Source organism: Gnatocerus cornutus, chromosome 1, assembly GCF_029298725.1.
Source record: "Gnatocerus cornutus isolate USDA-ARS CGAHR chromosome 1, icGnaCorn1.1, whole genome shotgun sequence".
Lineage (NCBI taxonomy): Eukaryota > Metazoa > Arthropoda > Insecta > Coleoptera > Tenebrionidae > Gnatocerus > Gnatocerus cornutus.
Window position 1 is genome coordinate 13,169,328 of NC_142233.1, and position 17,375 is coordinate 13,186,702.

Sequence of the window (17,375 nt, forward strand, 5' to 3'; positions counted from 1 at the left end):
TCTAAAATTCTACAATTTAGCACACTTAATGAGCGTCTTTAAATCAATAAGTGCACATAAATTCATTGCGTTAGCAGCAGAATTGTCAATGTTATGGAATTTAAAAGAAAAGCTGAAATTTTGAGTTAAGTTAGAAAAACAAAATAATCTAAATTCTAATCTAAAATTCTTGTTCTAAAATTCTACAATTTGGCACATCCAATTAACGTTTTAAAACAGTAAATGCATTAAATTTCGTTGGTTAAGCAAAAAAATTATAGTTATGGAATTTAATACAAAAACTGAAATTTTAAATTATTAGAAAAACGAAACATTCTAAAATTCGTAATTTTTGTTTAAAAATTTTGCAATTTAGCACACTTAATTAATGTCTTTAAGGCAATAAGTGTATTTTAAATCCATTTCTTAAGTGGTACAATGGTCAAAGTTATGAAATTTAAAAGAAAAACTGAAATTTTTTAATTGTCTAAAAAAACGAAATGTTCTAAAATTCACAATTCTTGTTTTAAAATTCGACAATTTAGCACTTTTAATTTACGTCGTTAAAGCAATAAGTACACCAAATTTTATTGCTTTAGGGACAAAATTGTTTAAATTGTAGAATTTAAATGAAAAACTAGAATTTTGAGTTGCTTAGAAAAACGAAAAGTTTTAAAATTCGTAATTTTTGTTTTAAAATTGTACAATTTAACATATTTAGTAGCGACATTAAAGCAATAAGTGCATCCAATTTTATTGCTGCAGCAAAAAAATTGCCAAAGACATGGAATTAAAACAAAATCTGCAATTTGATGCAATAAGAAACAAAAAACTTTTAAATTCGTATTTCTTGCTCTAAAATTTTACAACTGGGCACATTTAATTAACGTTTTTCAAGCAACAAGAGCACCAAATTTCACTGCTTTATCAAAACAGTTGACAATGTTGAAGAATTTAACAAAAAAAACTGAAATTTTGAGTTGATTACAAAATGTTTTAAAGTTCGTTATTCTTGTTTTAAAATTCTACATTTTAAAACACTATATTAACGTTTTTGAAGCAATAATTGCACTAAATTTTATTAATTAAGCCGCAAAATTGTCAAAATTGCAGAATTTAAAAGAAAAACTAGAAATTTGAGGTGGTTCGAAAAATTAAAATTGTAAAATTTGTAATTTTTGTTCTCAAACTCTACAATTTAGCACAACTAATTCGCAATTCTAAAGACATAAATACAAAAAATTTCATTGCTTTAGCGGCAAAATTGTGAAAATTGTGTAATTTAAAAGAAAAACTGAAATTAAAAAAAGATGAGAAGGTCTAAAGTAGTATGTATTATTTTAAAATGTCGCTAATTCAAGAAATTACAAAGTAAAAAATTAAGATTTTTGTTGAAATCTAAAAAGAATTGCTCAGTTGGTGTTTTTGGTCCCATCATTTTGAAAATTGGCGCAATTATAATGAGAAGGCCCAAAATACTAACATTCTGAAATGTCAACGGCAGTGCATTAGAGAACTTTAAAAATTACAAATTTTAATGAAAAGAATTTTGGTCAAATTTTAATAGATTGTCTGATTATGAAAGTCAAGAAGATCGAATTAATGAGAGTTTTATGAATAAAACATTCAAATTTTTACCGACTGTTTAAAATAAAGTAATATGCATTTATTCTAACAAAACAATTCAAATTTTGTCCACAAACTATAGCAAAAATTTGATCGATTTATGCCCCCATTGTAAATTAAAGCTGCCTTCTCCCAACAAAAGATTTCCGTGAAATGTTCCGGTAAAGTTTAGTTGGGGTCACATAAAAACGTTCTTTTGACGGCTAGCGAATTATCAAAGGTGGCGACAAGCGTTTCTCTGAATGTATAGCCTATTACCCTCTTCACACTTTGCACCAACGCCTATAAGTCATAAAGCACGTCACCGGTTTACAGGTAATAAACGTCTGTTGCCGACCTCCCCACTTGTTACGACGCTATTGCTTATCGGATTTAATGGGTCTGGGGATTTTGTCACTGACAGGCGTAAAGTATTTTCATTATTTTGTAGAAATGGAATGATTGATGAGTGATTTTCGCTGTGGGAGGTATTTTAAATGAGGTGATTCTTGTAAATATTTTGGGAATTGTTTTGTGGTTTTACGGGATAATGGAATTTCAGGTAATAAATTTAGTATTGAAAATTATTCCGATTTATTTTGATGAAAAACAATTTTGGTGCAAAAATTCACATTTTTCTCCACTTATTTGCTTTGAAAAAACAACATTATGCATTCATGTAGTTACTAAATTTATGTTTGTTTTTGTGCCCTTTGGATAAAATGTGGTAATAATGGTAACACAAAGCCCGCTAAATTAAAATGTGAATAGTCAGTAAGTTGTCTCAAAATTTGCTTTAGATTTTTCTTAAATAAGTTTTTAAGCATCTGGAACTCTTAATTTTCCATTTTCATTGACTTCTCTATACAATGTAATTTGTTTCTTATTTTTATCCTAATTTATTGTTATTATTTTAAAACTTTAAAAACTCTAATTTCTTTGGATTAATTTTTGATTTTTTTAGTTTTATTTTCTTGTTTTCTTTTTACATTTTTTTTGTCTTTTTCGATTGTTTTTAAATTTTCTTGATTTTTTTAAACATATTATGTATCTACATTTTAATTGAGCTTTTTTCGGATTTTCTAGATTTTATATTTTTCTTAGACCCAGAGAAATAATATGAATTCTTCTGGAATTAATGTCTAGATTTAGTCTAATTTTCTATAGATTTTACACATTTGAATTCTTTTTTGAACTTTATTATCTCTACATGAAAACTATAATTTTGTAGTTTAGCACAGTTATTAAACATGTCGAAAATACCATAGCTTCCAAATTTCATCAAATAATTGTTAAAAATACCAAAATTACAAAATTTTATGATACAATTTTTGGAATTTTTTTCTACACAAATTCGTGGAATTTGTTTTTTTTGCTCTATAATTTTGTTATTTACCAGAGTTATTACACATGTCAAAAGTAGCAAATTGACCAAATTTCATTAATTTATCGTTAAAAATTCCAAAATTACAGTTCTAATAAAAATTGTTGACATCTTATGGTTAGCACAAAAACGAAAATTTCTAAAACTTTTCCCTTTGGCTCTATAGTTTTGAAATTTAATGCATTTATTTATCACCTCTTAAACACGAAAGTTTTTAAATTTCATTAATTTGTTGTTAAAAATAGCAGAATTAAAAATTTTAGTTAAAAATTTTCCTTCGTTTATAAATAAAATTTTCTTTTTCACTTTGGTTTTTTGGCTCTGTAATCTTGAAATTTAGCACAACTATTGCACACGTCAAGAACATCATAACTTCCAAATTTCATCGATTAATTGTTAAAAATACCAGTTTTAATTTTTTTTTTTGCAAAAATATTTTCTCTTATATTGCTGTTTGCGACGAGAATATTTATTTGAAAGTAATTTTTTAATTTTTTATTCGTAAAAATAATAATGTGATCGTGACTAAACAGCTTTAATGCAGCAAATTTTCCCAAATATTATTAATTTATCGTTCAAAATTCCAAAATTATAGTGTTAATATAAAATATTGGCATGTTTTGGTCAGCCCAAAAACGAAAATTTCTAGAACTTCGGTCTATAATTTTAAAATTTGGCACAATTATTAAACACTTCAAAAGCATCAAAGCTCAAAAATTTTATTGATTTATTATTAAAAATACCAGAATTACAAATTCTAATGGAAAAGCTGGAAATTTCCTTCCATTATAAATACAAAATTTTTGATTTTGATTTTTTGCCTCTATAATATTGAAATGTAGCACAGTTCTTGCCCTCGGCAAAAACATCGAAGTTACTAAATTTTATCGATTCATTTATTATTGAAAATACCAGAATTACAAAATTTTAATGACATAAATTAATGAAATTTGGGCAACTTGCTACAGAGACAAGTTCCACAAATTTTCGTGTTGAAAACAAAACAAAAATTTCCAAAAATGTCATCATTAAAATTTTGTAATTCTGGTATTTTCAATAATAATAGTTAATCGATAAAATTTAGTAGCTTCGGTGTTTTTGGCGAGTGCAATAACTGTGCTACATTTCAATATTATAAAGTCAAAAATTTTGTATTTATAATGGAAGAAAATTTCCGACTTTTTTCATTAAAATTTGTAATTCTGGTATTTTTAACGATTAATCAATGAAATTTGGGAGCTTCGATGCTTTTTATGTGTTTAATAATTGTGTCAGATTTTAAAATTATAGACCAAAGTTCTAGAAATTTTCGTTTTTCGGACTGACCAAAAACTGCCAATATTTTTTATTAACACTATAATTTTGGAACTTTGGACGATCAATTAATAAAATTCTGGAAAATTTACTACATTAAAGCTGTTTGAGACGATTACATTTTTTCTCAAATTTTTACGAATTAACAAATATTTTCGTGGCAAGCAGCAATATGAGAAAAAATATATTTGCTAGAATGTATATATTTGCAAAAAAATTTTAAAACCAAAATTTTGCAATTCTGGTATTTTTAACAATTTATCGATAAAATTTGGAAGCTATGCTATTCTTAACGTGTGCAATAGATGTGCTAAATTTCAAGATTACAGAACCAAAAAAGTAAAAAAAATATTTATAAAGGAACGAAATAAAAAACACGAGATTAAAAAAACTTCAAAGTGCTAACTAAGCGCCCGGCGCATCCACCATTTTTAAATTCCACTGACAGCCGCCCGGAAAACGAACAAAACATTTAATAACTGCAGCTGCAAATAAATATCGAGTTTGTTCAACAATTCCAACTTGAAATAAAGCGGTGTAATCTCACTGTTTTTGGATAAAAGTAATTACAACTCTAGTTTTAATTGTCTCGGCGCAATTCGCTCCGGACAAAAAGTTGTCTCGCAACTTGTCATAACGATTACGACATAACGAATCGGGAAAGGAATAATTTGATTGGACTTGTTTCAAGTCGCTTCGTATCAGTTTATCTGCAGACGCACAAATAGGGTTGCGGCGTTGAAAAGTGAGATTGTCTCTGGAGTTTCTTGACAAGAAAAGCCAGTTAATATAATAATACTTGAGTTGTTATGTCCGAGTTGGAGGGACATTGATTCGATTGGGTTTTGTATGCACGTCACAGGAGGAATAAAAACAGTTGTCAAGAAAAGAAGTTTAGAAAAAGTGACGGTCATCTCGGAAAGTTTCGCCGGATATGGAAATGCGGGAGTTCGTGACAAACGGTGAGATCCGGGGGCGGCGATTAACTTAATTTTTTATTAGAGTGAAAATCAAAAGACGATTTTTAAAGTTAGAGCGGTACTTAATAGTAATTATGTAATACTATTTCCCGAGCTTCGAAGGATTGTTGATTAAATTTCTAACTCAAAACCATTAAATTACACGCCAAGGGTCTTTAAGAGCTGCATTGTATATTTATAAGCAACCCAAAATACGCGTTTCTTTATTTACATGTAGGAGAGAAATTTAATTTCACAGTTCGGAAGCAAACGACATAATGTCAAATTGACGTTCAAAATTTGTCACAAAATTAAAGCAGAAAAATGTATCTTGTATGCTAACCTCCAAAATCAGCGGTTTTGAGGTCTATTCTCTTCATTTTGCGCAGAACTGTAAAATTATTTATAAATTTTTAGAACGTTTTAAAAATTTTTTGCAAACATTCTAGCAAAAATATTTTTTCTCATATTGCTGTTTGCTACGAGAATATTCGTTTATTCGTAAAAATTTTAGAAAAAATGTAATCGTGTCAAACAGTTTTAATGTAGCAAATTTTCCAGAATTTTATTAATTTATCGTCCAAAATTCCAAACTTATAGTGTTAATAAAAAATATTGGTAGCTTTTGGTCAGCCCAAAAAACGAAAATTTCTAGAACTTTGGTCTATAATTTTAAAATTTGACACAATTATTAAACACATTAAAAGCATCGAAGTTCCCAAATTTCATTGATTTATTATTAAAAATACCAGAATTACAAATTCTAATGAAAAAGCTGGAAGTTTCTTTCCATTATAAATAAAAAAATTTTGACTTTGTTTTTTTGCTTCTATAATATTGCAATGTAGCACAGTTATTGCACTTGGCAAAAACACCGAAGCTGCTAAATTTTATCGATTAACTATTATTATTGAAAATACCAGAATTACAAAATTTTAATGATGACATTTTTGGAATTTTTTGTTTTGTTTTCGACACGAAAATTTGTGGAACTTGTCCCTGTAGCTTTATAATTTTGCAGTTTAGCACAGTTATTAAACATGTCAAGAGTAGCAAGTTGCCCAAATTACATTAATTTATCTTTAAAAATTCCAGAATTGCAGTTTAAAAAAAATGTTGGCAACTTTTGGTTAGCCTAAAAATTTGTAAACTTTTTCTCTTTTGCTCTACAATTTTAAAACTTTACACAAATATTGAGTACTTGAAAAGCATCCAAGCTCTCAATATTCATTGATTTTTCATTAAAATTACCATAAATACAAATTTTAATAAAAAAGTTGGACATTTTTGTTTTTTTATAAATAATTTTTTTTGACTTTGTATGTTTGCTTCTATAAAATTGAAATGTAGGAGAGTTATTGCACTTGCCTAAACACCAAAGCTTCCAAATTTTATCGATTAATTATTATTAGCAACACCAGTATTACAAAATTTTTATGATAACATTTTTGGAAATTTTTGGTTTGTTTTCAACACGAAAATTTGTGGAACTTGTTTATGTAGTTCTATAATTTTGTAGTTTAGCGCAGTTATTATTGCAAATTGCCCGAATTTTATTAATTTATTTTTAAAAATTCCAGAATTACAGTTTCAACAAAAAATATTAGCAATTTTCCGTCAGTCCAAAAAACGAAGATTTCTAGATTTTGTTTATTTAGCTCTATAATTTTGAAATTTGGCTCAATTATTTGACTCCTCAACAGCATTAAAGCTCCTAAATTTTATCTATTTATCGTTAAAACATCAGAATTACAAATTTTCCTCAATCTTTTTCAAAAGTAGTTTAGTATTTCTAATCCTTTTTAAAATAGGTTTAAATTATCTCTGATTTCTAAAGCTTCTATAGATTTGCTTTAGATTTTTCCTAAATGCTTGGTTTTTCTTCAGACTGTTCTCAGTTTGAATTAATCTTAATTCATCTTCTTTGAACTTGGTCGATTTTTTTGGTATTTCCTCTAAGGCTCTTTTTTTAAACCATTTTTGACTTTTTTTTTCAAATTATTATTAGATTTTCTTAATATTTTCTATAGATTCTATAGATAATCACTCAGATCTGTTCAAATTTTTTAGATTCTGATCAAATTTGCTAGATGTTCAGCATTTTTGTAAAAATATTTTTTCTCATATTGCTGTTTGCCACGAGAATATTTGTTTATTCGTAAAAATTTGAGAAAAAATGTAATCGTATCAAACAGCCTTAATGTAGCAAATTCGCCCGAATTTTATTAATTTATCGTCTAAAATTCCAAAATTATAGTGTTAATAAAAAATATTAGCAGTTTTTGGTCAGCCCAAAAACGAACATTTCTAGAACTTTGGTCTATAATTTTAAAATTTGACACAATTATTAAACACATAAAAAGCATTGAAGCTCCCAAACTTCATTGATTTATCGTTAAAAATACCAGAATTACAAATTCTAATGAAAAAGTTGGAAATTTTCTTCCATTATAAATACAAAATTTTTGACTTTGTTTTTTTGCCTTTATAATATTGAAATGTAGCACAGTTATTGCACTCGCCAAAAACACCGAAGCTACTAAATTTAATCCATTAATTAATTATTATTAGAAATACCAGAATTACAAAAACAAACTCAATATTTATTTGCAGCTGCAGTTATTAAACGTTGGAAGTTAAAAATGGTGGATGCGCCGGGCGCACTTTAAAGTTTTTTTAATCTCGTGAATTTGATACACGCGCCATATATATCAAACGCGTGTCAAAGCTATTCGCATTTGTACGAAAGACTTCTCGACTTCATCACAAAAAAAGGATAGAGTTTGACGTCGAAGAGAAATATCGCGCGCCGACCGAAAGAAATCCTCCCCACATTATAATATAATAAGAATGTTATTCACAGAAAATGCAAAAATGTTGAAATATGAATATATACAGCGAGAACGTGATGTAGTTAAACTTCTTGCCATCACCGGCATTTCTCCTCAGGATATCTTCATATTTTCCATATTTTCTTTCATTCGGAGTTGCTACAATTGGCACGGCGTTATTTTCGCCCTCGGATTTGCCGCAAATTAAATCTTTTCTTCAGTCCATTTGTTATTTCTTTAATGAAAATTTATTGTTTGCGAAAGCTCGTTTCTAAACTTGTGCTCTATTTTTTCCAGACGAGTCCTGACCTCAACACCACAACGAGCGTCTTAACATTTACCCCAACTGTCGAAGATGGAGGCAAATATTTATCTTGCAGGGGTCAGCAACCGCATATCTCTGACAGCGGGCTTGAAGACGGATGGAAGCTTGATATTTACCGTAAGTCAACCATCAACTCCTTATTATCGCGTTTCAACATTCGTGCTCGAAAAAACTTTGTACACAACAATAGCAATTAACAGCAACCTGTGTGAATCATTTTGAACAGTTATTTGATGGTTTGGGAACAAAACTAAGCAGATTAGACGTATCGAATTTACGTTTTTGTTACTCTTCCGGTTCTACCGGAAGTAGTAGTCGGCGTTGAATACTCCAGATTTTATTGCCATTTTACCGAAAATTAGCGTCTACAAATCACACCCTGTTTATTATTTTCCAATTAAAGTAGCGGTTTTGATTAGATAATAATCTATTTATCTTTACAATGTAAAATTTTGTTCCCATATTGCTAAAAATAGATACTTTTTTGTGTAAATTTTATTATTTTATAAAAATCAAAATATTTATATTTGAAATGGTACAATTGAGAACTGGCACATTTAGATGCAGAATCCAAAATTTGCAGTAATATACGAAGTGTTCCATTTAAAATAAGCCAAACAATAAAAATTTAAAAAAATTATAAAAATTTTGCATGACCGATAAATTTTCAATATTTTTATTGTGTTCGTCTTATCCGCTTACTTTCATTCCAAAAATTTTAAATTTTTATTACATTAGCTTTTGAGAAAAATGTCGAAGAAGCTGATTGTGGACCACCCTGTATATAAAAGAAGGAAAAATCTGAAAACTTAGAAAGATCATAAAAAAGACATTTTAACTATGTGCATTTTACAAAAAATTAAGTAAATTGTATGGACTAAAAATATAAACAATTTAGTTTAAAAAATATCTAAAAAGCCTATAGCTAGTTGAGATCAATGACCCAAATTTAAAAGTCTAAGAATAATTAAAAGAAAAACAGAAAATTATCGTATATATTAAAAAAAAGTAGGGAAAAAAAATTATAAACATCTAAAGACTAAAGAAATCTAGAATAGTCAAGGATTTGGACCGAATTTGAACAAATTCACAGAAATTTTGAACATAAGAGGAGAATCTAAGTAAGAGTAAAACAATATAAGAAAACAGAATTTACCTAATGATAAGCTAAAGAAAGTCCAAAAATACTTCAAAAACTCTGTACACAACCTAAGGAAAATCTAGAAAATCTAAGAAGAAGAAGAAGAAGAAGAAAGTTTTTCTAATGAATCTGACAAAATTAAGAGAAACCAAAAAAGAGAATAACCTAACTAAAGTAATAAAAATCTGAGGGAAATAAATAGTTCAACAAATCTAAAGAATTTGAAGAATGTTGGAAAAACGTGAAATTTAATACTGAAGAATTAAAAAAAATATGCAAAAGATTCAAATGAGAATGTTGATGAGGCTAAGGAAAAAAATTTGAAAATAATTTTGAAAGAATTATATAAAAATTAGAAGTAATGTAGAAAAAGTCTTTGAAATATAGACATCATAAAGAGATGTAGAAGAATTAAAACGATTTAAATAAATTCAAAAAGAATTTATGTAAAATCCGAGAAAATCCGAAAAAATCTAACGGAAGTGAAAGAAAATTTCAAAAGTGTTAAAAAAGAAAAGAAAATTTGTACACAATCTAAGAAAAATGTAGAAAACTCATTAAGAGTGCTAGAAATAAATCTCTGGAAAACAAAAAATCCAAACAAACTAAAGAAGTTAAAGAATGTTGATAAAATGTAAAAAATAATTCTGAAGAATTAAAAAATGAATCTATAAAAGCCCGAAGATTTTAGTAAGAGGGTAGATGAAGCTTAAGAGGAAAAAAGAGAATTTGAAAATAATTTTAAAAAAAACAAACAAAAATTATAAATAATTTAGAATATAGATAGACATGGAAAATTTTAAGAGAATCAAGAGGATCTAAAAAATTTTAAAAGAAATTATGTTCAATCTACAGATGATAATTACTCAAGTAAAAGGTTAAATGTATAAAATTCTTGAAGAATTGAATTGAATCTGAAAACAAGAATCTGAAGAAAATTCAGAGTATTTTGAGAAGATTAGACCAAATATAAATAGAATCCCGAAGAACTACTGATACTACAGAGAATTTAAAGTAAATCTAATGTGAAATAAAGAGTCTGAAGGCAATCTGAGAAAAATCTAAACAAAATCTAATAGGATTTGAGAAAAAACTTGATGAAAATCTAATGAAAATCTAATAAAAATTTAGACAATATTTCAAATTTCTAGATATTTTAAGCTGATCTAAGGAGCAATCTGGGCAAAATCTAGAAATAGCGAAAATGTCGACAATTATAAAAAAATCCGAAGAAATTCTAAGAATAATCTAAAAAATTCAAATTTGAAAGGAAAACAATAAAGACTTTGTAACCAGAATCTAAGCAAAATCAATACAACGCAAAGAGTAAAAAAATCTAAAAATTAATTTACAATCTAGGAAAAATCTAGAAAATCCATATAATCTAAAAAAATTAAATAAAATATTGAGAGACTTATTAGAAGATTCTGATCCAAGATTGAAGAATAGAATGTTTATGTTTATTGTTGGGAAAGAAACCTGAACGGTTTAATCAAAGGTCTAGGTTATACAGATTAAAATCTAGGTCATTACAATAGTATAAAATTACAAAAAGACAAGTATTAAATGAAACAAGTAAAAATTTAAAAATATATACATAATAAAACAGGTTAAAATGACAGGTCTCGCCTAAAATCAAAATTTAAAAATTCCTCCACTGAGTAAAAGTAATTGTTCGTTAAAAAATGTTTTATTTTCCTAGAAAAGAATCTAAGGAAAAAATATTTAGATATTATTTAAAACATTTAGCACACTCAATAAAGTCTGGAAAAATTGGAAGAAATCCAAAGAAAAACTTTGACTTTCACGAAGATTATAGAAAGAAATTTAAACTAATTTTAAAAAACATCAAGAGAATATAATGAGAATCTTTTAGAGTCTAAATATTCTAAACAGAATCTAAGAAAAGTTTGGAGAATCAAAAAAAAAGATTATGAGAACATGTACAACACTTTGAGAAAATCTAAAAAATTTAAACAGCACCAGAGTTGTAGAAAGAAAAATTTAATGATAATAGATCCTAAAAAGTCTAAAATGGAGAAAATCGAATAAGTGGCAGAACTAAAGATAGATCTAAAGTACAAAAAAATTCTAAAGATACTCCAAATATTTTCAAACAACAATCTAAAAAATTTGAAGTTTGTTGAAAAAATGTAAAACCTAATCCTGAAGAATTAAAAAAATATTAAAATGAATGTTGCTGAAGCTATACTGAAAATAATAAAATAAAAATAAAATAATAAAATAAATAAATATATAATAATATATATAATAAATAATATAATAAAATAAATAAAATAATTTATAAAATTTTACTAAAAATAAAGAATGCAATTAAAAAAAAGTAAAGAAATGAAAAATAAATTAAAAATAAAATAATAATTAAATGAATTTTATAAAACTGTTGAATCTAAAAAATATCTAAAGAAGAATGCAAAAAGAACATCTAATTACTCCAAAAACCGAATCTAAAATGTGTAACGAAAATAGAAACAGGTAGAAAAAATCAAAACAATTCAAAAAAAAATCTAAAGATATTGAAAGAACAGTTTACAGACAATTTAGATAATCCAAAAAGCTGAAGACTCTAAAAAAAAATGTAAATTTAAAGAGGACGTACAAGGTGTTTATAAATGTTTGTAGCATCAAGGGAGCCCATTAAAAGTCAAAGAATTTTGCCACTTATTACAAATGTGAGCGTAGAGTTTTCCAACTGACATTTGTAGTTAACCTGAATCGTGGAGCAAAGTTAGTTCTGAAAAAAATTATTCTCAATATGGTTTGAAAATGAAAATCAAATATTTGAACGCAAAACCGTGACTAAAACGTCGTCGACAAAGGGACATTTTAAATAACTTTTAACGTAGTTATATTCACTATGAGAACAAAGCGGTAAAATAAGACATGACAGGAATTCCAAAGCCACCCAACATATTGTAGAAAGAACGTGAAGAGAGTGAAAAGAACACAAGTAAAATCTAAACAAAATCAAAAGGAAATTTAAAATTTTCTCTTTTTTAAAAGCTCCAATTCTTCCTCGCGTCCGCCCATTTATGTAAAAATACTGAAATTAGCGTCCCGAATCACTCGTTTAATTGCACCCTTTTGCTGGAGAAGTCCACCAGTTTAAAGCTCCCTCCATAATGGATTTCATATGGAAACCGCCGGCTGACCACCTCATCTGCTTTTGATGCTCTTCCGTATAAATTAGACCATATCTGGACCGCAGTTACCGACTAAAGTGCCGGCTCTATTTACGTTCCCGGTTAATTATTATACTTGTTGGAGTGATATCCTCTCCTAATTTACACCATGGTTTGTTGGTCAGCGACTGACAAGGCCTATCCTATATAATCACTGCAGCTGCTGAAGAGGCAGCTCGTGCTAAGGAGGCAGAATCAACAATGAAAATTAGACATTTCAATCTCGAAACATCAACAACATGGTAATTGCACTGCGCGTTTTTGTCACGACCGCATTTTACTACAAAAAGTTTATTGATAGCCGCCTAAAAGCCTTAAGTGCGGCTCTGGCGGAAGTGATTTTTTGGCCTCGTTCGGAGACATTAGGGGCCTCCGAAAAAATCGAGTTTATACTCTAAATAGGCAAAGCATTTTTCAATTTTTAGAGCATTACTTTTCCGCAAGACAGAAATCGAATTACGACAAACATGCATGAGAAACGGAGAGAAACAAACAAAGGAATTAGATAACAGATTGCAACTTATTTCAGAGTCATGTAGAACTGCTTGATAAAATAATGAAATCTTTAAGGCGTTGCTTTTGGCACGATAAAAATAAGAGTTTTCGTTATCCGGACATGCAGAATATTTGTTTAAAAGATCGAGACAATCAGGACGGAAATGGAGTGTATTTATTTTACTTTTATCTGCGTTTTTAACGTGAAATTTTCCGGTAAAAGGTGGTGGAGAAAACCTGAAGAGGATGTTTAATAAAAACAAAGATTTTTTAGAAATTTTAACGCCAACGATATTGATGCTCAAACTGTAAAAGTTGGCAATATGATTTCAAGACATTTATTAATTGGGCCAAAATACAAAATTGTCGAACAAAAATGTCAAATTATGGAATTTTCACAAGAAAATTCGTCAAATTTGTACCAAATTCTACAATTTTGACAATTTTAAAACCAAGACATTAAAAATTTGCAAATTAGTGTTTTTGAATCACACATTAAATGCGGAAAAGCTTAAAATTTTAGAACAAAAAAGTCAAAATTTAAATTTTATTTAAATTTACAAGAGTATTCTCAAAATTTGTGGTATTTTTTTAACTCTGACAATTTTAAAGGAAAGCCAGCAAAATTTTGCAGAATTGATTTTTTCTAAACATTTATTACCTGCACAAAAAATTCAAATTTTAGATTTTTTTTTTAAATTTATATTAATTTTTATTACTACAACAATTTTGAAGATAAAAAGAGAAAATGTGCACAAGTGGTATATTAAATAAGAAAAACACAAATTTTTAAAACAAAAAATCTAATTTCACAATTTTTCAGATTAACGATGATCAATCACAAATATTTTAAAAATTTTATAAAATTTCGTTACTTTGACGATTTTAAAGCTAAAGCAAGTTAATTTTGCAATCAAATAAAATTTGTGAGATGAAGTACTTGTTCTAAATTCCAAAATTTTAGAACACTCAAGAGATAATTTGAGTTTTTTTTCTATTAAACAAAATTCAGAATTTTTAATTTTTGATTAAATTTTGTTATTCTGACAATTGCAAAATTTAAACTCTGATAATTTGCACCTTTATTGCCTTTAAGACGATTATTAATTCTGCAGGATTAGACAATTTTACAACTAAAATCTATATTTTAAAATTTATTTCAAAATTTTTATAAAATTTCTTTACGGTGACAATATTAAATCTAAAATAGCTAAAATTAGTTACTGGTGCAGAATAATTACAAAATTGTAGATCAAATTTTAGAATTTTGTATTTTTGTGATGACCATTCAATTTTTTTTGTACTAGCTTCCATTACTACGACAATTTTAACCATAAAACAAAAAATTTGATGCGCTTAAAAAAATTTTTAACAAAAAAGTCAAATTTTACAATTTTTCAAATTTTTACAACGAAATTCATAAAATTTGTGGAATAAATTCTATAATTCTGACAATTCTAAAGCCGAGGCAGTGAAGAACATTTTAAACATTTTTTATTTGTACTGAATTACAAATTTGTTGATCAATGAAGTTAAATTTTAGAATTTTCAATCTTTTTGACGATCACACAATTTTAAATTTGTATTAATTTTCAGTACTACAATTTTGAAGATAAAATAGCTAAAATCAACCAAGTTGGTATTTTTGAGACACACATTAAATGTGGAAAAGCTTAAAATTTTAGAACAAACAAGTCAAATATTAGAAATTTTTAAATTAACGATTTTATAATTTTTTTTATAAAATTTTACAAATTTGACAATTCTAACGCTAAAACAACTGAAATTTGCAGCGTCATTGCTTTAACGTTTTTAGTTTCTGCGAGATTCTAAAATTTTAGAACAAAAAAGTGACATTTTGGAAATCATTCTTAAAGAGATTTTTTTTATTTTTAATTACTTGATTTCTGTAACTCGGACAATTACGAGGTAGATACTATAAAAATTTACAGTGTTATTGCTCTTAAGACAAAATTACAAAGTTTTAGCAATTTTGAGAAATTTACTACAACTAAAAAAATTATAACTACTATATTTTTATTAATTTCTATTACACTGACATTTTTAAAGCAAAAACAGCAATAATTTACAGAGTTTGGAAATTTTTAGATGTTTGTTACGTGTGCCAAATTACAAAATAGTTGAACAAAAAATGCAAATTTTAGAATTATGTATTTTTACGGCAACCATGCAATTTTGAAAATGTGAATTAAACTTCGTTACAGAACAATTGGAATACAAAACAACAACAATTTTTAAAGTAATTGATTTTAAGATGTCTGTTAATTGTGCCAGATTACAAAATTTTTGAATTGTGAAATTTACAAACTTAAAATTTTTGGATTTTACGACGATCTTACAATTTCTTAAAATTTGTAAAAATCTAAAAAATTTATACTATCTAGTAAAATATAGAAAATTCGGGGATTAACTAGAAATGTAAGCAAACAGAATTGAGAATGGAAAATAGATCTAAAAACAAAAATAGAATGTACAAAAACTAGAAAGGATCCAAAATTATTTTTTAAGAATTAGGGATTCTAAAAACAATCTAAAAAACATCTAAAGAGGAATTACAGTACAAATCGAATTAAAGCAAATTGAATGATTATCTAGAATGAATATGAGCCAAAAACAATCAATTACTCCCAAAAGTATGTAAGAAAATTTTATAAAAATTTGAAAGGGACTAAAATAAAAGTGACATTTCTCGGTAACAACTTGTTCCTTATACAGTAATTCAACGAAAACCGATAAAAAATTTCAGAATAATTTAAGATTATCGCAAATAGTAACAGTTCCCCAATAGAAACTTGCCCCGTGGGCCGTAATAACTTGCCCCATGCGCAGTAACAACTTGCCCAGTGTACAGTAATCCAATTTAAACCGAGAGAAAACTACAGAATTAAGAAAGTAACAGTTTCCTAGAACAACTTGCCCCATGTACAGCAACAACTTGGACTGGGTGTTACCAAACTCCACGTAATCCAAACCGACTGAAAATTTCAAAATAATTCAACAAATAGTAACTTTTCCCAGTGAAAAATTCTACCGCGCGCAGAAATAACTTGCCCTGTGCGCAGTAATCTAAAAAGAACTAATAGAGAATTTTAGATTAATTTAAGAGAATTAAAAATAACAACAATTCCCAGTAACAACTTGCCCCGGGCGCAATAAATCAAAGAGAATCGATAGAGAGTTTTGGTATAATTTAAGAGAATATAAAATACTAACAGTGTCCCAGTAACAACTTGCCCGGTGGGCGATAATAACTTGCCCCATACGCAGTAACTTGTCCAGAGTGCTCTAATTCAAAGAAAATAGTACCAGTTTCCTAGTTGCAACCTGCCTCGCAATAATAACTTGCCCCGTCTGTAGTAACAAGTAACTTGACCTGGGTGCAGTAATTCAAAATAAAAACGACCAAAAATTTTAAAATAATTCCAAAAATCGTAGAGAGAATTTAGAGAAACTTTTATAATAATTCAAAAATAGCATAAATAGTAACCATTCCCCAGTAACAACTTGCCCCATCCGTTTCATTTGACACTCGTATGCAACAAACTCAGACACCTGTTTTTCGCTGAATGTGCAATAACTGTACCTTTTCTCCTCTCTACGAAAGAAGGCGAAAGTAAAATCCGGTGCGACTTATTAAAAGCATCAGTATGCGATGGGGGTGCCTCTTTGTGGAGTAATGTGTCGCCTCCCTTCAATCACCCGCTAGTGCTGGCGTTAAATTTGCATAAACAAAATAGAACAAGTGTAAACGAGGAGCTCGCTTTTGATAGCTTGCGGATTCTGTTGACGATGCCATTTGTGAATATTTATCGGGTTTTTTGCAACAACCCTAACCTAAGCACTTGATTAAAAACAAATAACTCGCAACTACCAGTCGATTCTTCCCAAAATGAACTTCTTTTCCTTAGAGTGACAAAACCAAAATGGTCGGTTAATCAAGTTTACTGAAGCAAAAAATTGCCCCTCCTCATGGGAGTGGTTACTCTTGGCCTTATTTAATGTGGTGAGATGTTAAGAGTTGTAAACTATGCCGAAGCGTGGTGTGCATATAAAGACTGTTTCGCTTTCTCTGCATGAGTCCCTCTTCCCATATATTGGGGTAAAATGCGATACAAAAA

The 17,375-nt window shown here is 28.0% G+C and overlaps 1 protein-coding gene across 3 annotated transcripts in view; it reads left to right on the forward strand.

Moving 5' to 3' along the window:
• Positions 1 to 17,375, forward strand: part of LOC148180391 (protein turtle homolog B-like) — a 524,867-nt gene that overhangs the window by 466,628 nt on the left and 40,864 nt on the right. For all 3 annotated transcript variants that reach the window (XM_088049704.1, XM_088049705.1, XM_088049707.1), the window contains exon 7: positions 8,370 to 8,514. In XM_088049704.1, coding sequence (XP_087905830.1) covers positions 8,370 to 8,514 — 145 coding nt within the window. The remainder of the gene's footprint in view (positions 1 to 8,369; positions 8,515 to 17,375) is intronic.